At 40.5% G+C, this 25974-nt stretch overlaps 2 protein-coding genes across 2 annotated transcripts; one reads left to right on the top strand and one right to left on the bottom strand.

The window, feature by feature from the left end:
- Positions 1-1843: 1843 nt before the first annotated feature.
- LOC129114847 (CD81 antigen-like) lies at positions 1844-11660 on the bottom strand. The gene is made up of 8 exons (XM_054626745.1): positions 11503-11660; positions 9723-9837; positions 4630-4727; positions 4471-4545; positions 4257-4370; positions 4051-4149; positions 2841-2924; positions 1844-2719 (listed from the first exon to the last, which is right to left on the bottom strand). Exons 1-8 carry the CDS (start codon positions 11566-11568, stop codon positions 2654-2656), a joined length of 717 nt encoding a protein of 238 aa, XP_054482720.1. The 5' UTR covers positions 11569-11660; the 3' UTR covers positions 1844-2653.
- A 2915-nt stretch (positions 11661-14575) lies between these two features.
- On the top strand, positions 14576-22690 carry LOC129114849 (potassium voltage-gated channel subfamily C member 1-like). Its single transcript, XM_054626746.1, is given in 5 exon segments — positions 14576-15142; positions 19364-20120; positions 20123-20278; positions 21313-21486; positions 22551-22690. Coding segments are annotated over 5 exon segments (1794 nt in total).
- Positions 22691-25974: the final 3284 nt, after the last annotated feature.

Below are 25974 nucleotides of genomic sequence, written 5' to 3'. Positions count from 1 at the left end.
TGTAGAATACAGCCACGCAGCTAGCCAGTGCTTGCCCAGAGCATGCTGGAAAACCAGAGATAAGGCGAGAGGTCTGCGGGGTTCCCGCTATCGGCTGTCCTCCAGGGTCCACGCACCCCTGGAAGTGGAGCCTCACATGCTTTGCGGGCCCTGGCTCTCCTCTCACCCATTATTACTGCCTCATTCTCCAGATTACATATCTACAAACAAATCATACAAGCATATAAACTACCCAGTTTATTCTAGACAATAATAATGTAGACAAGTCTAAAATTAAATTAAATCTTAACATGTCTTGTTTGATAAAAATCTGGAGGCTTTACCGGGGCTGGAATGCAGTCAAAGCTGGTGAGAGTAAAGCCAGGGCCCCCAGAGCCTGTTGGAGGGCAGGCTCTACATCCAGGGGTTTGTAGACACCAAGAACAGCCGATGGTGGACACTCGGCCCTGGAAAGGGATCCGCAGCCCTCCAACCTATTTTTGATTCAACATCAATTTCTTGTCTCACGAGCAAAGAAACTATCAAGTGTTTATGATATACAAACTTGGTATTTTGTATAGGATGAACTTAATGTTCAAATTTTTACTTTGCTCTTATACATCACTAGGGCCGCTTACATCGACAGATTCAAGCTAGCTAAGTTAGCGAGCTAATACTGCTTGCTAGAACGTTATCATCATAACTGAGTCAAGTAACTTTAGTTAGATACATTAATAATATTTATTTATGTTGGTTAGCTATTAACGCTATGTAATAGTGTGAGATGAAGGTGTACTACTTCCTCAGATTTCTAACAGTATTGATTTCTACTGGGGACTTCTTACCCCATATCGGAGTATTCTTAAGCTTTCATTTATTAAACAAATGTATTATTTTTCGAACAATGGTTAATGGTCAACCCCCTATATGATTCTCATACAGTAAAAAAGTTGGATTATTTTATACTGTAAAAATTTTGCATCAAACTACTTCAAAAACACTTCATTCACACCTCATTTCCTACCACCAAATGATTTCATTGAGCTATTCAAAGATTAGCAAGGCCTCTACTCTACCTGGCTCCAGTAGACATCTAGCTATATTCAACAGTACTGCAATACATTTTGTCTTCATGAAGTTTATAATGTTAACTTTTGTAAATATATTTTAAAGAGGTGTTGATTATGGATTTTGTGCTGCTGTTAACTTTTAATTTGTTTTACCGAGGGCGGAGAGGCATTTCTAATATTAAAAACTATTACAAAACAGAATAAAGAATATTAAAGAAACAGAGAAAATTAGAGAAAGTATCCGTTTAGGTGTTCTGCGTCATTTATGATCACTTTGGTTCGATTCCAAAAATCATTGAATGTTCTCTGATGAGAAAGTAAACCTGTTGGCTGAGCAAACACTGAGTGTTCTGGGTGTGTCTGCTGCCACAGTGCCAGAAATACAAGTCAGGTGAGTTTTTAATGTATTCAAAGTGCTGCAGGGGGAAAATAGTGCTGATTGAGCAAGAGGGGCGTTGATATTATTCTGCCCCCCTGTGGTGACTCACGGTAAATACTTTTGGGTTGTTGAGTAAAGGTTTAAAAATGTCAGGGGGAAGATTGTCGTACAGATTGTGTAGTTTATTGTCAAATAGAAGGCTTATATAGTATGTGTTTCCCAATCAAACACTGAGCTCAGTTCTATATTTAAAGCAATCTCACAGTGAAGAATGTCACTGAAAGAAAACATCTGTGTAGTGCAGTGGTGCCCATACTGTAGGCCTTGACCCTTGACCTTACTGCTCCCAAAATGAATCTAGTAGGTCAAGAGATGGTAAAAAAAAAGAAAAGACAATTCCAACTCATTTAGATACACAAAATACTTTTTATTTTCTTGACTCAATTCAATGAGTGAATATCCCACTCTGATTGAACTGATTACAATGTAAAGACATTGAACAGGAGTTTTCGTCATCTTAAGGAGTCACAAGCAAAATAAAAGTTTGGAAAACACTGGCGTAGTGTCTTCTCCCCAAAAAATAATTGAAAGGTGACATAATTTATTAGCTTTATTCAAAAACAGGTTGAGTAAGAAGACATAACTGCTTATTTAAGGATGTGTGTTTCACAAGTTAATAAAGGAAAGAGAGCATGAAGATGGTCCATTAGGCACAAAGAAGAGACACACAGTCGACTAACAAACACTCAGGCTAACTCGTCATGCTGATAATCATTAGAGTAAGACAGCACATCACCTTAGACCACTGACACACTGCTGCTTAAATTATATTTTAACACTAACACTGCAGCGAAATCCTTCACAAACAATAAATCAGGGAATACATGCACTCTTCTAGGTGTTATTAACATATGACAAGTATATATACAATTTATACATCCATAAAAACAACATTGTGACCTCAGAGGAATATTTCACAACATATCGTATATATAAAAAATTCATATGAAGCGTTGTATGATAAATAAAGAACATCTAAATCATTGTGTAAGAACAATGGTTGTTTATCGATTAGCATTATCAAGAACAAGATACATTTTCTAATCTATAGTAAAAAGAAAGATATCCATCTTGTTGTGTTAAAATCACAAGGAAGAGGAGCTGATGCACAGAAACATATGATAAAAAATCCATTAAAGGCTGATGTTGTCTGTTAGCTGGTCTCCTAGTATACTCCAGGGCTGTTACGGATGCCACAACAGAGCACCATGGTGAAGATCATCTCGAAGATCTAAATGGGAAAAAGGGCAGACTGGCTTAATCCAATACATTTTATCATGGCTGATAAAAGCAGTTTAGTTTCAGTGAGATGTTTCGCCATGATTTGAATATCTGTCTGCATTTGAACTTACCATGATGACAGCAACCACTAGAGCAGCCAGACCAATCAGGTAGAGCTTCTCCGAGAACAGCTCGATCAGTTTATAGTGACAGCTCTGGGAGGAGGCAGAAATACAGACGTTTATCGTGTGGCTGTGATTACGTTTTTACCCTTCAAACTGCACACACACACACACACACACACACACACACACACACACACACACACACACACACACACACACACACACACACACACACACACACACACACACACACACACACACACACACACACACACACTGTACTGGATTACAAGTAAAGGAGAAGTGTGTCTGCTGTCAAAACAAGTGGCTGAATATCAGCCGCTTCTGACCGCACAATTCTAAATAATTCATAATGTTATCTATTAGCAGCATGAATACTAGCAAGGTGTCCAAAAGAATAAAAGTCTTTATTGCTCGGTAACTATATATATAACACAATCCTTGGCAATGTTTAATATCTGTAAGATCTTTCTCAGATCAGTTTGAAAGAGAAAAACAGGCATTTGCTGTAGAGACAGTAATCAACTCAAAAGGAGATCTTACAGGGTAAAAAAAAAAGCTTAAAAAGGAGAAATAAGCTATTCATTTGGAGTCTAAAAGCGTGTAAACTTATTTTGTGCCAGTTAAGTATAGTTTTGTCCGGCCTGTGTGTATCTTTGCCTTGTTGTGCGCACTCTTCTGTTAAACTTCACCCAGTACCCACAGGCAGAAAACCACCAAGACAGTATGTCTTGGTGGTTTTTGTTGGTGGTGTTATTGTTTATACTAGTGTTTATTTACCCAAAGTAAATATGTTTGTGAACTCTCTCTTCTTAAATGCAAACTGCTGTGCATCGTTGCAGTTTTGAGAGGTATTAATATATTTTAGTTTGAGTTAAAAACCCAAAAGTTATGAAGACAATAAACACTAAAACTGTGTCAAACCAGCCCATTCCTTTTTGACACCCAGTCAACGTTTGTCAATCAAACTATAGTTTCATATTTAGCTGTATTTGTTTAGCATTCTGTTTGATGTTCTGATCAATAAATCTGTAGAATGATTGCAAAGTTCAAGTTGAAATTCCCTAAAACCTGAAATATATAATTGTATATAACTATTCTTCAACTTTATTATTATACATTCAAAAGATGGCAGATCATTTACAATGAATAACATTTCTTTATGTGTTAATTGTGTTCAAAAATTTGTGTAAACCTGAGATTTCAGAAAATCTTCTGGAGTCTTTCTGGGACACAAGGTGCCGGCGACTTGTTTGAAGAGAGCCGTGTCGTCTCCTTTACCGCAGCAGTCCAGCTGAAGGGGACACAAAGAAACAAGAGGTCACTTACCCAACAAAATACACAATCAAATAGATCTATATCACTTCTACACATAGTGAGTGATTTTGCATTCTGACGTACCGTAGTGTGGAAAACATCCAGCACCTTGATGGCAGAGTCTTTGCTGGGAGACCCTGAGACGTCCACAGCTTTGATGTAGGCCGCGTCGTAGAAGTTGATCAGTTCTTTGGAAATCTGTGTTTCAGAGACGACAGAGCAGGTTCACTGGAGCAGAGGTAGAAATCAATGCAAACATCAAATATTCAGTGGCAGGCTTGGGTTTTGTTTTGCTTACCGTGTCCCTGTTCATGAAACCCCACATTGCTGCAGCCACTTCACAAGCAAAGAGAATCACCAAGAAGAAGAAGAACTAAAGGAAGAAAATAAGGAAAATCATTCATGTCTTCAGACTCAAATCCTCCTCCATGAATTAATTCAAACAGAAGATACTCACTGTCCCCAACAGGCACTGAGATTCTTGAATGGCGCCGTAACAACCGAGGAAGCCAACAAGCATCATCACAGCCCCAACAGCTATCAGTATGTACACACCTGTAAACACGGAGACAATAGGAATCTGTCAATTATACGAGAGAATTTAAAGACATGTAGTTCATCATGGCGGCGTTGTGTCCTCAGCACCACTAGGGGGCAGCAGTGTCAGAGCAGTGTGTTGATCCATTGATCTGAATGTAGTAAAGGACTGTCTGCATGATTCTTTTGCCTTCCTCTGTAGGATGACATGACATTATTGACATCCTGGAGACAAACAGCCCCCAGATCCTGAGAGAGAGAGAGAGAGAGAGAGAGAGGCAGAGGTGACTCTGTTCAGCTGTCAGGCCAGGAAGTAACTTCCAGGCACCCCCAACAAAACCCCCTCTGCTCTGACCCCTGACCCCGAGCATTACCCTTCCCCAGGAAACGGGGGGGGGGTTTGTGAATACAAAGACACAAACCCAAATATATACACAGCCCAAGATAAATACATTAAACTGATGCAAAGAGGAGTCAAATAAATCTACTGAGAGCTCAGCAATGTCTTAACCTTTAAAATATATATTTTTTTGTCCATTATCCATAGTGATGACAAAAATACACAGTTTCCACATATTTAAGGCAAGAGGCTTATGTTTAATGTAGCTCAAAGGAAAATGTTCAGAACAGAGAGTGAAGAGATAAAAAAAATCTATTGTACTATCTGTATGGTGAGTTTAATTAAGAGTACTTGGTGACAATAAGCCTTTACTCTTTTTTGCACTTTGTGCTGATTGAGAACATGTGATAATGTTGAGGTTTTTTTGTAAGCTGCTGTTTCCCAGGTAAAGACTAAGCTTTAAAACTAAATTCCCAGTAATGCACATAGCTACTCATTCCTGTAATCAGGGCCTTTATCTTTCCCTCAAAGTGATTACACAGAGGGTTTATGCAGCGGAGGTTAGAGGTTGACTGGCTGCGTTCCAACATGAATTAATAAAATCAATGACCTGCATGAATAAATTGCCTGAAGGAGAAAAAGTTTCAGAAAAGCTGCAGTTTGAATACTGATAACCTCAGCAGATCCACAGCAAAGCTCCCAACACGAACACTAAAACTCATTAAAATGAAAATCTTATATAGTCAGCTATGGATGATAACGGTACGATACATTTACTTAATTTTGAAGTACTTCTTCTTCACTCGAGTATTTCCATTTTATTCTACTTTATACTTGACTTCACTGGTTATTCTTCGGATTAGGTTTTTACATAATAAAACACATGGTACATTTTTAGAAAACAATTACAAGATACATTATTTAAGATAAGACCGTTGCCTTTAGAAAAAACAGCCTTGTCATGTCACAGACGTATCCAAAATTGTTAGCAGGTCCACCAAATAGAGATTTCCTCTCTTCACTTTTTAAATGATTTCATGTAAATATTCAAGACCCCAAAAGGTCAAATTATCAAAAATTTCCCTGAAAAAGCAAAGATTCGAGAAAACTCCAAACATGAATAAAAATTTGTGTTGCAGCACTTTCATTCCCAACCTATAGGGTCTAAACCACTGAAATAAACTACTTGACATTATATAAAGCAGTGTATCACTACTTTTATTTAAGTAGAGGATGTGAATGCTTTTAGGAGGACGGTCTAGTTTCTGGCTTTTCTATTCTTACTCACACACAAACAAGACACACTCAGGCTCTAACGTAGCCTGACGTACCACCTCATACTGTACCTCACATGTCATGCATATTCCTTCCCCATACTCACATCAACACTCTTTTTTTCTCTGGCTGTCTCTACTCAACGTTGTCCTCCTTCATCCCCCCCATCCCCCCCATCCCCCCTCCTCTCTTTCTCTTTCAGGTTTTTGTTGTAGTGAGGAACGGCTACCAGGGCCAGTAACCCGGCAATGCGGCAAAGCAGGCATTATTTCCACTGCCTTCCATTACTATGACAACACCCTTTGAGGTTTGAAGGCCATTGAGACTTTAAGGGAGACAGGCAATTTTATACCTCCGGGGAAGTTCATTTATTTCTTGTAACCCAGTGTAATCTCCAGAGGGAGAGAGGGGGAGGTGATGACCAGCTAAAAGCCCCACTTGGACGATTCTCATTTAGTATATTAAAAAGAGAGCTGTGAAGACATGTTCACACGGTCGGAGCATGACACCAATAAACTGAGGTGAACCCAGTCATAGTGTGAATCAATGGATAAATGATGAGAAGAGGATTAATTATTAAAAAGGCTCTATAGGAACATTTCCTGCTGTCATCTTGTTAACAGAAATAGGTGGAATAAAAGGGGGGAGAGCAGACAGGAACCATGTCTTTAACAGCTGACCTCCTGCACTGAATATACTATGTTTAAGTTACACAACATGTTTGTAGCCAACCTACAAGCCGGTTCAAAATGATTCAAGTGTGCGTTGTGAATAGCTGAAGAGTCTGGTCTTGGTCTGACACAGCAGTTTAGAGAATTGGACCAACATTTTTGGAAATGTGTTTATTCAATTTAAAAGTTAGAAAGGGAAGATTGACACCATGTCTGTATGGGTATGAGTGTTATTGATTTTTTTTTGTTTAACTCTCATCAAGAAGGAGAACAAGTTAATTTCCCTAAAAGTTGAACTGTTCCTTTAAGTCAGTTATGGTGAGATTCAGATAGAGTCGGTTTTGTGCTATTTTCCTTCTATAACATGTCTTCTTTCAGACTAGTGGAAATAAAAGATCTAAAAAACGTCATTCAGGTGTTTATTTTACTACTTCGTGTCTTTCGATTTCTCCTTAATTCACCAAAACTTAGCGTTGCATAATGCCTCATTGCATATTTAAACAGAACAACACAAACATAAAAATTGGTGAAAAAGTTTCATGGAAATAGCTATTGGTTATTTTATTCCCATGCAGCGTCTTACAACATGTACATAAAGGTTGTTTTCTGTAAATGAGGTCTTTATAATACTTTGAGCAAAAAATCTCCACTTCATTCACACTTATATACAACAAACTTCAGAAAACTTGTGATTCAAATTTTTTTTTCCTTAATGCAGTTTCATAGAGACATCTATAAGTATAATTTTTTATTCACCAGGGGTTAGAAATCAGTTGAATGGTCAGATTATGTGAAAAAAGGGAAAGCAGTTACATTTACATGGAAATGATTGTACATTTTCAGTTGAAGTGAGAGAGAATCAGCAACTATATCTCCTGTGTACGTCTGTATTTATTATTTATTACTGAGACAAGGAACAAACAGTTGCAATAAATAAGACTTTAAAACCCAAAAGGTCTTTGTTTATTGCCATTTCTATGTGGGAAATGTTGAAATGTCCTGTTTAGACAAAGCAGTTAAACAGCTGTGAGGATTCAGGGGTTTTGTTTGTCTTTGTGTGCATTGATACACACAATTTTATTTGAAATCCATCCATCACAGCCTGTTTGCCCCACAATGCAACCATCTTCCTTACTTCTTTCAGTTATGAAATAATGCAGAAAAGTTATTCAGGCCAAGGTTCTGCATTATACATACAGTGTGACACAACTGAAGCATCTGTAGGCTGTGTCCCACAGTATGAGAGGCTGGAGCACTAACCAAACCAGACTACATACAACTGCCACCAATTATGATTTCAGGCACTGGTTATGAGGCAGGAGAATGTGTATTTTCAGCCTCACATAAATACCACTTTGGTGTGCCAGCATGCTAAAAACATCCACTCCATACTCTAATTTGAAGGGTAATGTGCAGATGTACAAGGTTACTTGAATTATGCAAGGGCGTATGTTCAAGGGAGGGTAACATACAAAAAAAAGAAATGGTCCCTTGAAGTCCCTTGGGTGGGCCTCGCTTGCCGCCCTGCTTTTAAAATCACGAGTGTGCCTTTGCCTCTATAAAAAGCACCAGCTTGCATTCGCTCTGTATATTTACTGAGGGGGTAAGTATGGGACAGCAGCAGGAGCCCAAATGTGAATTAATGGGCACACTGGAGTTCACCACCACAACTAAGCAAGAGGACAGACCTTTGAAATGTTTAAAACATGTCCCGTATTGCAGGTTTTAGGGCCAGTCTGTGGATTGCTGAGAACAGGGAAAAGGACATGATTTAAGACTTTAGTTCATGTAGTGAGAAAGATCTGGGGCACATAGTCCTGATTCTTTGGAATACTTTTACTAAGATGTACACAGACCATGCTGGACTGCATGAATACAAAACTCCTGAATATTTCTGAGGATCAAAAAGTGCGAGCGACAGAAGGCACATGATGGCTTTATTTGTGCACCGTGCTCACAGACCATTTCTCAGAGACTGAATATGTCTCAACATCTGTCTGAGGCATCTGGCCTCTCTTGAGAGAACCTCGAGGCTGAAGTCATAAACATATCCGAGTTAGAGAAACATCACCTTCAGTAGGTGGTCATTAGTGTTAGAGTGACAGCCGGGTTAAAAACACTGGGGTAAAGACTCCTACTGTCATGCTGCGGATATACGCAGGTCCTGTTTCCTGGTCTTTGCTAAGAGGTCACGGCGCTCCGACTATTTCTAGACTCACATGGTTCCAGCTGAGTGTTAAAGACAGGTATTTCTGTCAGTTAGTTACATTTCATCGCTCTGTTACCAGTGAGCTTCCTGTCAAGTGGAGAACGAGGAATGAGGGCAGAAATACCAAGGAGGCCGAGAGGTATCTAGTGTCTCAAGGAAGACGTATGCTTATTAGGAAATAGGAGGGACGAGATGATGACCAAGCAACTTACAGGAAGTGGATAAATGATCAAGAACAATAAAGAGGACTATAATATAATAGCTGGCATTTATGGTACATTCTTTATAATGTGTCCATAATTTGTTGTGTTGTAGTAGTTGATTGTATTATATTGTAAGATGTATTTGTATTTTGTCCACACCGAGGCTGCTACACTCAGTGTACATTTAGCATTGAAGAATGAAATGATAACAGCTTTCCCAACCTTAAAAAAACATGGGAAATTAATGTTTTTTGTCCACTCTAAAACAATGTATGACGTGATGGTGAAGTTCATATGTTGATGGTGTATACTCACTGATGTAGAAGGTGCCCGGTGCCTGGTGGCCTTCAAACTGGAGGATGAGGAGGTTGCTGGTTTGACTGTCATGGCGGAGCCACAGGGCCACTCCTAAGATCACACCTCCGGCCAGCTGTCCCCAAAGACAAAATGGTTTTCATTATTCTCTTTCATTTATTCTTTACTTTGGTGAAACCTCTGTGAGGATCAGAGCCTTTTAAAATGTCCGACATTCAAAAGAGATGTAACATGAATTTTAAAACATCCTATCAATTAAGAATTATTTTTTTAAAGCTCAAGAGAGAGTGCACAAAGTCTGAATCTCCTGAGATCAAATCAGTGCCCAAACCTTTTGCCTAATGTTTCTCTGTGTTCAGCTCCCCCGTGAGGCTGTGAACTGTCCAATGTCCTTTCAGAAGAGTGATGAAAGGACATCCTGACACCTTAGTGACCTACGGCACAACCACATCCTCCCTACATTGTCTAAAAGCCAACTCAAGAACTTTGTTATTCAACTTTTTCTCCCTTGACCTCTCCTCTATTCTGTATCTAATACAGCAGATATATCCTGATAAAAGCGTTATCATGTAAAAGCTGATGGAGCATAACTACACTAACGGATCAGTGCAATTTATAGTTTGCATGCTGATGCTCTTTTTTCTTTATGTCAATGTTTATTTTAAGATATGCACATTTAGTGCCATGACTGCACTCCATTGTTCTTCAAGAAACAGGAAACCAAATTGTCACATAAAAAATAGCAAAACGAGGAAGAGAGGGCTCAGAGTTTTTACAATGACAGGCACAGCAGCAAAACCAACAGAGGAAACATCCCATCAAGTGCGACGTGTCCAGGATGTGGCGGCTTTTCTAAAAAAAAGGTCACTGTTCTGTAGAGACAAACTTAAATGGAAATTCCCAAACAAGTAGTGATCAATTCTGACCGTGCAAGGCCACGAGCGAACAAATTAAGTGTACAGCACATCTGCAGGATGACTGACGTGATGTAACGAAGTGTAAAATGTAAACAACACTGTGGCTCTTATTACTGAAACAACTTTTCAGAAAACAAGAAGGGTGAATCTAGAATAAATGAGGTGTTTCCTGACCACCTTAGGGGTTCAAAGGCAGCAAATGCTAGTCTGATGACCAGGTAGGAACAAAGGAAATGTCAAAGGGAAAACAGCTCTCCCCTCCCCCAGACACCCCATTAGCCCTGTTCAATCTCCCCCCCTTATGTGTGTTTCATCTGGGGAGAACCAGACTCCTCAAAATCACAAGACACCATCCAATAATGAGATAAAGTTGGTTAACTTTTCCATCAGAAACAACGACAGAAATCAGACAATATGATAATATGAACAGGAGTTGAATCAATTCAATTATTAATCTAAAACAGAGATAATGTGAGAGAAAAAAACAGTATTATCCCCGTGAGAGGACTGAAGCCCACCCAGTGTGAAGAGCTCCTCACAGCCATGCAGAAAGTAACTGTTGGTTAAAAACATTTCAGCTCCTGCCTGGACCAGGTTTAGTGTGCTGTGCCTCTTCTACTGATGCTGCTCTCCTCTCAAAGACACAGCCGCATAATGAAAAGTCCACAGCAGGGCGGGAAACTGTCCAGGACTTATAATGTATTAACTTTAAGCCTTGAGCTACACAGACGTGTGGCCTAAATGCGCAGCCTCTTAATCAATCAAAAGTAGAGAGAAAGTTTTATTTTTAAATGTAGAAGTTACTCAAACATCAAAGGAGCAAAGTAAAAAGCATTTCATAGTAAAAAAAAAATTCAACTCACCCAGAAAATAAAATTAAAGAAAAATAACATATATTTTATGCATTTCGTGCAGCCCGCCACAACCATGGTGCCAGTTTTTTTTATCAGCTCGTCCTTTTGCCCAAATCAAAAACTAGTGAAGTCAGCCTACTGTCCCAGATCACACAGCCAGAGTTGATTCAGGCCAGTTGGAGTATAAGTGCCTCTTTGCTGCAAACTCCTCCTTTATAATCAGGAGTGAAAACCGAGACGGAGCACTGCCCACCAAGAGAAGCAGACAGGAGGAGAGAAGAACACTGGGGGAGCAACAAGCTCCCCATCTGCAAGAGTGAACATAAAGAGCACTATTTGTTCCCTCTGCAAAGTTTAAAAATGGGTTATGGTCAGATGAAGTGTAGGACTAAATCCTCATGTTTTTTTTCCCAGAGCGAAAGAAGTAGAAAGAAAGAAAGAAAGGAAGAAAGTAGACCTACAATTACTAATCTTTTAAATAATAAAACCATGTTTTAATAGTAAATATCTTCATTAAAGAATGAATAGCACAGGTATATATATGTGTGGAATAGTTTATTTTGTTGTTATTCAGCAATGAGGAAATAAAAATGTCAACGGTAACTTTTCTCATGCCTATTTTGTATCTGTTGACGAGCATCTAAGATATCGCGTTAATTAACACACATAAATAAAGGGGACAAAAATGCACTTCCTTGCAGTGAGCAATGGCGCCCCCTGCTGGCACATTAGACACATGTGGGGGGCTAATTATAACAGAATAAGTGCAGCACTTTAAAAGTTGCTCAAACAATAAAAATCTCTCAACTGGTTGTTTCAAAAAATATCTCCCCAGTCAGTGCAGAGACAGAAACTAACTGACTGTTACATCTGCACAGCACTGAGCTGTATACCATCACAGCACTGAGCTGTATACCATCACAGCACTGCTGTATACCATCACCAGCACTGAGCTGTATACCATCACAGCACTGAGCTGTATACCATCACTGAGCTGTATACCATCACAGCACTGAGCTGTATACCATCACCAGCACTGAGCTGTATACCATCACAGCACTGAGCTGTATACCATCACAGCACTGAGCTGTATACCATCACCAGCACTGAGCTGTATACCATCACAGCACTGAGCTGTATACCATCACAGCACTGAGCTGTATACCATCAGCACTGAGCTGTATACCATCAGCACTGAGCTGTATACCATCAGCACTGAGCTGTATACCATCCACTGATCATACCATCACCAGCACTGAGCTGTATACCATCACAGCACTGAGCTGTATACCAGCACTGAGCTGTATACCATCACAGCACTGAGCTGTATACCATCACAGCACTGAGCTGTATACCATCACAGCACTGAGCTGTATACCATCACAGCACTGAGCTGTATACCATCAGACTCTCTGATGGGTTTGGGCAGATCTGCGCGTGCATGTCTCCAGGGGTCACACCTTCTCCAACCAGCTACCCTACCTACTGTCTCAGCAGCTGACCAATAACCCTCCTAGCGACGATGTGAAAGTGAGAAAAAAATTGTTTTGTGGCACAGCGATGACAATTTCAACAGCTTTAATTGGAGAACTTGTCAGCGCGTTCTTAACAAACGCAGAGTCCACTGGGTCCATCTCCACCTCCACCTCCACCTCCACCTGACCTGAGAGGAGAGCTGGCCACGGTGTGAATAACAGGCAGTTTGGGGCGTTGTTTTTTTTTTTTCTTTTTTAAGGAGGAGGTTTTGACGCCTACTCATCTCTGATTCTCTTTATTTGTCCAACCACGCAGCACAGAAAAACAGCATTTTTTTTGTTACCCTCCCTTCAGATAGACTGGGGGTGGGTGGGGGTGTTTCTGATCCTAACCGACGCGTGAAGGAAAAGGGAAAGTTCCTGAGCAGAGGAGCATCTCTGTGCTGAGACAAAGAGCTGCTAAACGTGCAGAGGGAGCGGGCTGAGGCGCGTCGGTGTGAAGGAGGTAATGTAATGGTAATGTAATGTAATGTAATCTCATAATGTAATGTAGTGTAATGTAATCTCATAATGTAATGTGATGTAATGTAATGTACTGTAATGTAATGTAAGGTAATGTAATGTAATGTAATGTAGTGTAATGTAGTGTAATGTAATCTCATAATGTAATGTAGTGTAATGTAATCTCATAATGTAATGTGATGTAATGTAATGTACTGTAATGTAGTGTAATGTAATGTAGTGTAATGTAATGTAATGTAATGTAATGTAGTAATGTAAGGTGTAATGTAATGTAATGTAATGTAATCTCATGTAATGTAATCTAATGTAATGTAATGTAGTGTAATGTAATGTAGTGTAATGTAATGTAATGTAATGTAATGTAATGTAATCTCATAATGTAATGTAATGTAATGTAATGTAATGTAATGTGATGTGATGTGAAGGAGTGAGTCCGGGAGGAGCTGTCCGCTCAGCACCTCCTCCGCAGTCAGTCAGTCAGTCAGTCAGTCACCTTGCTGTGAAAGTCATAAAACCTGCTCAGGATCGATCTGATCAATTATTACCGCAACTTGGGGAAAATAAAATCAATGAGCTGGATTTGTTGTCCGCCGTCAGGGGAGGAGAGAGGAGTCTGTCCTTTATATCTCGACATCTTGGATTTACAGATGAGGTGACGTCCGTCCTCAAAGTAACGCCATTGGCTGCAGTCGTTTTTGGGTTGAGCTGTTCAGAGTCCAGTGAGTGAGCCGTCCATCAGTCCGGACAGGTGTCTGTAGTCTGTAGAGGATAGAACCAGCTGTCTGTAGAGGATAGAACCAGCTGTCTGTAGAGGATAGAACCAGCTGTCTGTAGAGGATAGAACCAGCTGTCTGTAGAGGATAGAACCAGCTGTCTGTAGAGGATAGAACCAGCAGCCTGACGCACATCTCTTTCATCGTTGGTGAAACGACAGGTTGTTCCCTGCGCTGCTGCCTCTTTATGTAATTGCTTCTTTTGTTTCTCCTCAGTGGCATCACTGCTGTGCGTGGTTGCACGCAGGAGTGCGCCTGTATCCTCACCTTTGCGATGAAGGGAACTTATTGGAGAAATGCCTGAGGGACGCAATGGGCCTGAGCGACGACAAGGATCGCATTGTGATAAACGTGGGAGGGATCAGACACCAGACGTACCGCAGCACCCTGCGCACCCTGCCCGGCACCCGGCTGTCCTGGCTGGCAGAGCCTGATGCGCCCAATCACTTTGACTATGACGCCAAGATCCAGGAGTTTTTCTTCGACCGCCACCCTGGCGTGTTTGCACATATCCTTAACTACTACAGGACAGGTAAACTGCACTGCCCGGCCGATGTCTGCGGGCCTCTGTACGAGGAGGAACTGGCCTTCTGGGGCATCGATGAGACAGACGTGGAGCCGTGCTGCTGGATGACCTATCGCCAGCACCGGGAGGCTGAGGAGGCCCTTGATAGCTTCGGAGGGGGGGGCTTGTTAGACCTGGGGAGCGACGACGTGGAGCCAGACCTGGATCACGCCACCGAGGATGATGTGGATGAGATGACAAGGAGGCTGGCGCAGGGAGACACTCACGATGCCAGGAGTGGAAGCCTGTGGAGCAGGTGGCAGAAACACGTCTGGGCTCTGTTTGAGGACCCTTACTCCTCTAAATATGCAAGGGTAAGTGGCTTTGAACTCTAACATGCTTGCCATGGTGTAATTCTTCTTAATGAACTGAAGATCTGAGGCCTCATTAGGAGTTATCACTGTAAAACACGCCAAAGTGTTTAACTGCTGGTATGAAACAGTCAAAGTTGTATGAACAAGAGTTTAGTTTTTTCATGTGGCTGCCTTTTTCCTTGATGGTGAAACAAAGATTGATGGCTCTGGGAGGTAAGATAAGATAAGATAAGATAAGATAAGATAAGATAAGATAAGATAAGATAAGATACAATAAGATAAGATAAGATAAGATAAGATAAGATAAGGTAAGATAAGATAAGATAAGATAAGATAAGATAATCCTTTATTAGTCCCGCATAAGACATGTGCAGGCTTACAGCAGCAGAGAGTAAAGTGCACACAAGAGACATAGTAGAAGAAGACAAGATAAAAATAAAAATGAAATTTAAAAAAAAAAAAGTATTATAAATAAGCAATAAAAAACAGTAGAAAATCAACAATAACTGAAGTATTATATTTACAGACAGAAAAAACTATTCTAGCTATAATTGCAGTGTATTGTATTGCACGTGTCCTGTGGTCTGCTGGGAGCAGAGCTGGTTGTGCAGCCTGACAGCAGCTGGAAGGAAGGACCTGCAGTACCTCTCCTTCACACACCGGGAGAGGTACCGCAGTAAAGAAGCTTTATGATGACCTTGAAATAGCCCTCCCATGGGTTGCCACAGCAGTGATGTGACTGTACAGAGAAGAAGTAGCGGAAAAAGTCAACCAAAGACCTCATCTGTCAAAATAATTTACATGCAAATGATCAATCCCACCATGCTCTGTCTGGCAGGAGAAGGTAAAGAGTGATCGTGACTCTCATCGGTCTTTGGATTGATATTTCCAGGACACAAGAATTCCCCGAGCAGCCTGGCTCTTTGGTTAAATAGGCCAGAAACACATTAGGAAAGCAGATCTTTGGCACCACCAGGCTTTCAGTGGCAGACCTCCAGACAAAAATTAGGTTGCTGTTCGAGGTGACATTTTTTTGTTGTGGGCACTTTTCCATCCTTTTGATGGTGACAATGAAATTACTTTACACCTTCAGATTGGTTTTTGTAGTTTTTGTAGTTTTTTTTACCACAGCCCCCTACGAATACCTCTTTGCAGCCCACTGGTTTTACAGCTGTAGCACTGATTGGTGTAATTAGTAACCAGGCCCCATCCAGCAAGTGTGAACTGTATTGACATGTTCTCGCTCTTACAGCAAGTGTCAGTGAAAGTGCTTTTAACCAACACACACACACACACACACACACACACACACACACACACACACACACACACACACACACACACACACACACACACACACACACACACACACACACACACACACACACACACACTCCTTTCAAATACCATCCTCTGCATTCCCAAAGCGGAAAACGACTCAGATGTGTCCCACATTTAAGAGTGAGCAAGACAAAGCACAGAGCGAAGATTGACAGAGCTCCATTAAGACTTGCAAGAAAATTAATTAGCAGGGAGCCTCAGAGTTAATTACAGTCTCTATTCACAGTAGATACATCAGTGGAAAACTCTCGTCGCTGCATATCACTGTCGGCCTGTTATTTGCCAGTAACATTGAGAATTGGCCGATATAAAGAGCAAACAATCCTCGCCTGTCACCCTGCCTCCAAGCCACACTGTTCCTAACTGTCATAAAGACCCATCATTTACTGTAAGAGGCGTTCGGATAAGATGCAGCGTTTGTTTAACAGTTTGAATGGTGGGAGGTTCAGAGGGCTGAGCAAGCCAGTGTGTCAGGAGGCATGAAAGTAGCTTATGGGAATGAAGCTTTATCACAATGAAGCGTGCCCGCAGTGATGGTGATGTTCATTCCCCAACTCCCTTGCTAACTGATGGCTGGACAAAATAACAAGGGAACCTGTTATTAAGGAATATTTTAACCATTTATATATACATGACAATTATATTCTCAATAAATTGAATAATGAAATATTGAAAAATGCCCATCACAATTTTGTACAACCCATGTTGATGTTAAAAAAAAAAAGAAAAGCAATCATTCTCAATTTAGAAGGTAGAGACAGTTCATTTGTATACGTTTTTGCTACAAAGATATTACGTTAACAATAACCGGCCTTTACAAATTTCGGGAGATTATTTTCTGTTCAGCTATTCGATTGACTACTTGTGTCAAATCTAATGTTAAAAAATCAAAAAACTAAAGTATCCATTTACTGCATCTGTGATGTATTGACAGTTACTCACTAGGATGCCCCTACAGTTTGAGGTAATTTAGTTAAATGTATTCTGGAGTATAGATCGTGTACATTTAGATACAGGCAGTCAAGACACTCAAACAAATCTACAATTAATTTAAAAAGCACAAACCAGCAGACAGTAAATCTCTGGCTCTTGGGGCTCCTGATGGGAAGTTTCCCGCTTTGCCCAGATGGTAATCGAGCCTTTGCTGTTGAGTCCAATCTGTTACTTTTTGACCACGTAGTCTTTCAGTGTGGTGGACTTGTATTATATTCCTGGGTGTACTTTGTTATTTTGTACAGTGCATACTGTAGAGGGGGTGGACAAAACAACAACATTATGCAATCCAATACAACACCACATACTATTGCCTCCTAAACTCACACACAATCTGTTTCTCACACTTTACCATCAAAAGCTGTCTATTATTAGCTTGACAAAGGTTCATTTGTATCTGATTGCATTGAAATGTTCACATTGAATTTAAAGAGTTTAAAAAGTGACAGAGCAGTTCACATGCCGTACTGTAAATGGCAATGAGACTCCATCTTAATCTTCATCAAAGCTGGCATGTGTCCTCTCTGCTCAGTGTGAGTCGTCTCCCCGAGCAGAGAGGACGGCCCTGCTGACTGAATAGAAGTCAGCATGCTGTTTTCTCTGCTAACACGCCGTTTCTCTCTGGACCTTCGTACTAAAATGGATGGGAAGCAGACATTCATAGGCAGCAGTGATTTCCTCAGCACAATGCGATGAATCGTCAGTGATGAGATGTTATGATGAGGGCCTGGTTTCCATCCTCTGCTGCGTGCCTGCCTTAGAGACACTCTGTGAATCGACCTAACTAAGAGGCTGTCTCTCTTTTCCTCAACAGACTCTCTCTCTCTCTCTATATATATATGTATATATATATATATATATATATATATATATATATATATATATATATATATATATGCATTAGTCTATGCAGCACTACAGAGCCTCACTTACTCCTATAAAGACAAATTCATGCATGAACAAACTGCTATTGATCTAATCTTTTGTTATAAATAGGATGATTAAGTACATCTGCTCTCATGTCTGGATTGTTGTCCAGCAACTCTGATTTATTGACCTCCGATTCCCATGAAGATAAAGCAGGGGTTTTTTTTCCATTTCAACTACAGTGAACACAAACTGTTAAACCAGTACAGGATGATCAGAGCAGGATAACACGAGGACAGGGCTGCAATCAATACCCAAGAGAGAATACTGTATCGGTTACGCCCATGTAGCATGCATTAGACATATCAGGGCTTTAATGTGATGAAATGGGATCATCTAATCAATACAAATGAAGGTTCAAGTACACGATTGCCATTAAGGGAAATATGGGTTTCTCATACAAGTTTGTCATCAGCTTGGCAAGCATCTCCGCTCACTACAATTCCCAAGAGTTGATCACCCGGATAATGTGACCTTGTGTGGGGAAAACCTACTGTAGCGGTGGTGCAGAAGGGAAAAACCCCAGCTAATTTTAGCCATGTTGGTTAATGTCCTGTCTCCTGCTGCTGATGCCTCTTAGTAATTCAAATGAAGCATGCCCTTGTAAATGCCATGACCTTGAGATACAGCAGAGGGAGGAGAAGCAAGAACGCCAAGCTCGCATTGATTGTCCCTTTTCCGATGACACTTCTGCATCAAGACACATAGAGAGCAGAGATAGAGTAAAGGCGGAGTGAGGGAGTGCAAATGCCACTGTCACTGTCAAACCAGACGGCACTGTCTCTGATAATAGATTGAATTGCATTGTGTGCTGCTAAGAATGGCTGCTTGGTGTTGAGCTTGATTACATTGCATGAATTACTGTTCTCCTCTCTGTCCTTCTTCTCCCCATCCTCACCCTCTCCCTTCTCTCTCCCTTCCATGTTTCCTTCTGCACCCTATATGTGCTTCCCCGCTCAGTGGGTGGCTCTGGCCTCGCTGTTCTTTATTCTGGTGTCCATCACCACTTTCTGCTTGGAGACCCACGAGGCCTTCAACCCCATCATCAACCGCACTGAGACGGAGGTGGTGAACAACGTCACAATTGTGCACACCTACCAGGAGACCGAGACTGCGCTCTACCTCACTTACATCGAAGGCGTTTGTGTGGTGTGGTTCACTTTTGAATTTCTGATGCGAATAACTTTCTGCCCGAATAAATGTGACTTCATCCGGAACGCCCTGAACATCATCGACTTTGTGGCCATCCTGCCCTTCTACCTGGAGGTCGGCCTCAGCGGGCTCTCCTCCAAGGCGGCCAAGGACGTGTTAGGTTTCCTGCGAGTCGTCCGCTTTGTTCGGATCCTTCGTATCTTCAAGCTGACCCGTCACTTTGTGGGGCTGAGGGTGCTGGGCCACACGTTGAGGGCCAGCACCAACGAGTTCCTGCTCCTCATCATCTTCCTCGCCCTCGGTGTCCTCATCTTTGCCACTATGATCTACTACGCTGAAAGGATTGGAGCTAACCCCAACGACCCTCGAGCCAGTGAGCACACACAATTCAAGAACATCCCGATCGGATTCTGGTGGGCTGTGGTGACCATGACGACCCTCGGCTACGGAGACATGTACCCTCAGACGACCTCTGGTATGCTGGTCGGAGCCCTGTGCGCCCTGGCGGGTGTGCTGACCATCGCCATGCCCGTCCCTGTGATTGTCAACAACTTTGGAATGTATTACTCCTGGCGATGGCAAAACAGAAACTACCAAAGAAAAAGAATCGGCATATCCCACGGGCACCCCAACCAGGTTCTCCAAACTTCTGTAAGTCAAGCATCAGCTCCCAACATCCGAGCCCCATACCCCATGACGACGTTTTCGAGATAAAGTTTCAAGGTAAGAAACAAAGCTGATAAACTGTTGTCTCATCCCTTCTCTGTCCTCCCTAAAGCAGCCGCATCACTATTCAGCTGTTTCATTGATCGTCTGTTCCCACACTTCAATCAGCTGATGATTCAGGCACGAGATTAAACAAATGAGTTTCCCACGGAAAACAATCAATAAAAATATGTGATGAAAAGCATGTTTTACTCTGGTTAGGAGAACAGAGAGATTGAGGCCGACCGTGAGTAATCTCGCTATTGATTTTTCACTTCTTAATGCAGTGATTCACTCCTCCTCTCTCTTAAGTGTAACTGAGAGTCTGTAATCACCATGCATTTGTAATCTTAAGAACATGTAAGTAGATGTGGAAGTCACTTGATTTCCTCTTGAATTCCTCTGGTGGTATTAATGCAGTTTGTGCTCAAGAACTCGTAGAACAACAGAGGGCAAAGCAAACACCAGATATTATTGTACACTTAATTCCTCTGTGCATCCAGATAATAGAATGTGAAAACTGAAAATATACAAAAAAAATGCAGTCCCTTTTTACACCCAGATGAAAATAGTCACTTTGCAGTTATTCATCTATTTACACACGGCCAAGTTGAATATGTTACTTAATTTAACAATAGTTAGCTAGCCTAAAGGCAAAATATTTAGAAGTAGTAGTAGTGTGTTTAGGGAGTGGGTTGTAATGGATGAAAAGGTCAAACTCAGGACTTGCACTCAGGAGACCACTGTTCAAAGAGTGTGAGAAAACTATTTCAAACTAAGTTGACACATTTTTTAGTTTTTGTTATTTATATGATTTACAGTTTTCAGTTGCAGTCTAGTTACATTTAGGCCACAAAATTACTTGATTAGGTTTAGTAAAAACATGCATAGCCTTTAGTAGGCTACACATATAGTATGTAATATGTGCCTGGGTGGGGTGCAAAACACATGGGTTCTAATAGCATCTGTAATCTGAAAATGTGGAATTTAAATTCTGTAAAATGCTGGTATATGAAAACAGATTATTTTGTTATTTTTTATTTTCTCAAAAGATTCCAAGTTGAACGGTGAGGCAGCAAACGCAGCGCTGGCCAACGAAGATTGTCCTCATATAGACCAGGCCATATCTCCAGAGGAAATCTTCAGCCCCAGCGAGAGAGAGCGGCCCTGCTTCCTGGTCACCACTTCTGAACGCCCCAACCACACAGGGGGCAGAGTGAGGAGGGGTACGTACAGTAACAGCCAATCACAGGCCCCTAAGACACTGACACCCTGTAGACCGTAGACAGGACACGCTCTTTTTTCCCCTCTTTGCTGAGTGTTACGTCTCAGTTTTCACAAGCACACACACACAAACACGCACACGCACACGCACAACAATCAAATCTCTAATTAAACACTTTCACAGCAGCTGCTTCTCCTCATTCCTCCCTTTGGGAATTGTATATATACCAAGCCACAATAACATCTGTTAAGGCCAAGCACAATCACCACAATGTCAATAATGATTATCCACATCTACATAATATATTTTTTGATACCATGCATAATGTAATACCCCTATTTATTTACGAGCAAGAAAGCTATTTTCACGATTTATATGATCTAGAACGTATTGTCTTACATGCCTAGGAAAGTACTTATGTGCTATCTGTGTACCATGTATGTATATCTGTTTTAATGGTAAATACCATGCAGGATCCTGACTTATGAGTAGTACATTGACCATAACGGTGCATGAAGTGTCTTGCTAATGGGTGCTATCAGTATGGTGAAGGAGCACAACACAAATGGAGGAAGGTTAATGTCAAATATCGCTATTAATGTTATTAGGAGCCGAATTCTAGTTCACTGATTTTCACACTTCATTACCAGGGTTAAACCCTTTGTGTTTATTTCATTTATTTAGTTTAAATCTACAAAACATTCCTCTGATAAAGTTGCATTAGTGTGTGAACGAGCCAGCGCATCAACAGTAAAGGGCCTACAGTTTGAAATTCTACCTGTTACTGAGAAAACATTCCCTACCTGAGGTGCCTACCTTTTTCCGAGTCTTTTGTAGTGTTATACTCCAAACCATTCCAGTACCACCCGGTGCATGCTGTTGTACTCCTGATGCACTCAATGCATGGAGAATAATAAACTGTCTCGAGTCTGTGTTCACCTGTTTCTTTGGAGACAAAAACAAGAAAGCAACAGGTGTAGTATTACCAGTGAGGAACAACCAAAACATTTGTCGTGGATTCAGTGCTGCAGTGTACTCAGAACGTTCTCTGTTTTTCAACTGAAGGTTATGAAAAGCCTTGGAGCCTTAACAGCATGTCTGGCATGAGCGGGGATGCCTCTGGAGTGTCCTCAGTGTCCGCCCTGCCCTGCAGCCCACCTTGTCTAATGCAGCACTCACATTCGCCCATCCCATCCATTATGTAGCATGGTCGAGTAGCAGACACAATGCCATTGGAAGGCCAGTCCACACTTACCTGTCAAATTTTGATTTTACACTTGCCTTCACTCTTTCTTTCTTTCTTTCTTTTTTCATTTTGATTTCATTTATTTTTCTGGAAAACTGTATCTTAACTGTGTCTAATACTCAAGCTTTCCCAAGTGTTCTCCTTGGGTGTGTCATCATATGCTAGACTAGAAAACATTGGCACATGCCACTCTGCATGGGTCACCTCAGTTGCAGACAAAGCACTGTGCTACTTCTACCACAGGCTAACCCCACTCTTTCCCTGTGTTTACATCATTGCCTGTTGCTCTGTTGCTTTTGATCTCACATACTCTTCTGCCAATAACTTTTATCTCATCTGCTTTTTACAATTTTGTGAAAGAAACTTTCATAAGATGTAACCCCTGCAAATTAATATGCTGGACATTGACAATACATGGCTCTGAAACATATCCAAAAGGTACCATTGCCAGCTGTTAAGGGAACTACTCTTAAGTGCTTTGTACGTTGCAAAGTAGAGACGTTATTCTGAAAGTGCAGTCAAGACGAGGCTCAATGTTATCTGAGTTGCCATTAGAAAAAAAAAAATGAACATGATGTTCATAATGTCCAATGCAATATGGAGATAATGACAACTTCTATGATACTAGTGATGAATACATTTAATGTCAACAGAACTAAAACTGTTTTGTTCATTTGCATGAACTGCATGAGAAATTATGTTCAAAAAGACTGTATCGCAGTACCTAGAAAAAGAAAGTTTTCTTTCAAAAGCTTCGTCATTTTTTTATGCATTCTGAGACAGCTTTACAAGAGACTCAGTCAAAGCAGAGATTTTTATGTAGCCGCCATTCTTTGCCTTTCCCCAAATTCATAGATTTATTTTCTTGTGTTTATTTGACTGGGGCCTCCAACTAAAATAGCGTGATTTGACTTGAACAATCGGTCATAAAGCCAACTAATGCTGTTATGAGCATAAACAGTTTTTATACAAATATATTTACTGGTAGTTATTAGTTTTTAAACAGTATCTGTAGTCTGCAGCAGCTTCTATAACTGCTGCGATGCCTAAATTAAGGCAAGACTCAAGAATTATAAAACAATGGTGCCTTCATACCTGGTGAGGCAAAGAAAAAGAGAGTAATACAATGAAAAGACATAACATAAGTGTTACCAGTGTAGCATCAGTACACTTTAACATGCTCATAACAGTGTAACGAAAGCTTTATTTTATAAGGTGCACCTTTTGCACCACCCTTGTACTCTTTATCACAGTAAATTGGTCATTATTGTTACACCTTCCAAAACATAGTATGATTTAACCCTTATGGGAATGCACAGCTCCAAGAAGGAAAAAAATAACAGCTGAACATACTGACTTTAAAGTCCCTATCTCAAGAATGTTTTTGTATGAAAAAGCACAAATTATTATCGGGGACCAGGCGACTCTACATAGCCAAAATATATCCAGAGATGTCACGATGACTTCAGCACTATATATTTCTATTGATTTAAAACATCAGTATCCTTACTGTTACATGTATTGATGCTGTCCAAATAATTATGCACAATTCTTTCAGGGCACTTTAACAAATTTTATGTTGACCAATCAGAAATGTTAATTTCTAGGAGAAGATATAAGTATAGCAACTCATCAAAGTTCTGTTTTTATTCTGAATGAGCAGAGTTTCACGTTTCAATTCATGTCTCTTGTGGTAATTAATGGACGTTATATATTTAAGAAAAAAACTTTGTTAAGATTTGATGTGAAGAGATGCAGGTGAATAATATGCTCATGCAATTCAAGTGGAAAAAAAAAAAGTACAAAGTACAATACGACACAGCATGGGATGTGGGTCTACTTGGGGAAAGGTAAATGCATGTATTTTCCATTTATGCAACAGAAAAGTATTCAAATAAAAATATGTAAATATAAGTCCTTGCATGAAATAAATTTTATACACAATGAGCGTTTAGACTCGTTTTTATTCAACAGCACATGCAGACATACATCTTTCCTTTCCCTCTAGCTTAAAGCGAGTGCTTTGAACTGCTGTTTGACCCTTTACTGGTGTCCGGATCAAAGAGAGCATTAAATAAAAACCTCAAAGTGACTGCAAGAGCATGACGCAAATGATACAAACGCATGACAATGACCGAACTACTACCTGTACATCAACCTGTAAAACAAAGCATGACCGGGCATGTCTATTAACCGACTCAGAGTGTAACCTCAGACAGATCATCGTTGTCTGATCGTTGCCTTGACTACGCATGGGAAACACATGGTAAACCTGTTGTTTACCATGAGGAACTAACGGAGCACATTTTCTTTACTCTCCAAGCTCGTGTCATGTCTAACCTCTCGCAGAGGTATCCATCATCGCCATCATTTCCACCGTTATACATAATTTGTGTAATAATTTACTTTTGTTATTGTTTTTTTATATGTTTATAGAGACCCAGCGACAGCACCGGAGCAGACAACCAACAGAGTCAGTTTGTGTTATGAACCATGGTGTCCCAACCACTATGTGTATGACCCATAATGGCCCATCACCCACCTGATAGTGCAGTAGCATTGTTGTGTGTATTACTTAGTCTTTTTAAATGGGTGTGACAGTGACAACCTGTACATCACAAACTCAGCATAGATGTAGCACTGAGGAAGTTTTGTTGTCAAGCCTTATGTAGCTCAGTATCTGTGAATGTTTACTGTGTTGTAATTTGTGTGCCTATTTTTGGTTTGTGCCAGTGCTGTAAATACGCTTTTTTGTGTGCCAAAGTTGTGTGTACCAATGTTTTTGAGTGCTCATCAAATATCTGTGTGCTTCTTCTGTTGAAAGAAAAAAAAATGTTGCTCCGATTTTAATCACCCAGCAAAAAAAACTGTCACCCAGACTACACAGTTAAGAAATCAAGTCGTGAACTTTGCACTGTCATCGTCACATTTTTGTAGACTTTTGCACTGTTTTGCACCAGTGAACTTTTTACATTTCTTTGATATGTTTTCAAGCGTCAAAGAGAAAATATCCACAAAAAAAAGGATTGAAAAAAAGGTCATACTTACCACTCTTTACTTTATGGTTAATCAAACCATATATAGGGTTATTCAGAAATGAATAAAAGATATTCAACATTCATTGAATGTTGATATATCTTCATAGCTACATTTTGATTTACAAAGACAGCTTGTATAAAATACACTAAGTCATATCACAGCTCAGACATACATCATTTTTCTGTAGTACTTTTTAATTGTGAA

Source organism: Anoplopoma fimbria, unplaced genomic scaffold (assembly GCF_027596085.1).
Source record: "Anoplopoma fimbria isolate UVic2021 breed Golden Eagle Sablefish unplaced genomic scaffold, Afim_UVic_2022 Un_contig_10494_pilon_pilon, whole genome shotgun sequence".
NCBI classification, from domain to species: domain Eukaryota; kingdom Metazoa; phylum Chordata; class Actinopteri; order Perciformes; family Anoplopomatidae; genus Anoplopoma; species Anoplopoma fimbria.
The sequence above is the reverse complement of the archived record's forward strand: the minus strand, read 5'-3'. Positions and strand labels throughout refer to the sequence as shown.

What these genes read in the sequence shown, in the direction of transcription:
- LOC129114847 (XM_054626745.1), bottom strand. Translation starts at nt 11,568, where the DNA reads ATGGTTGTGGCGGGCTGCACGAAATGCATAAAATATATGTTATTTTTC. An exon ending in TCTTTAATTTTATTTTCTGG is followed by an intron (nt 9,838 to 11,502) that starts GTGAGTTGAATT and finishes CTTTGGGGACAG; the next exon opens with CTGGCCGGAGGTGTGATCTT. An exon ending in TAGTGGTTGCTGTCATCATG is followed by an intron (nt 2,720 to 2,840) that starts GTAAGTTCAAAT and finishes TTTCCCATTTAG; the next exon opens with ATCTTCGAGATGATCTTCAC.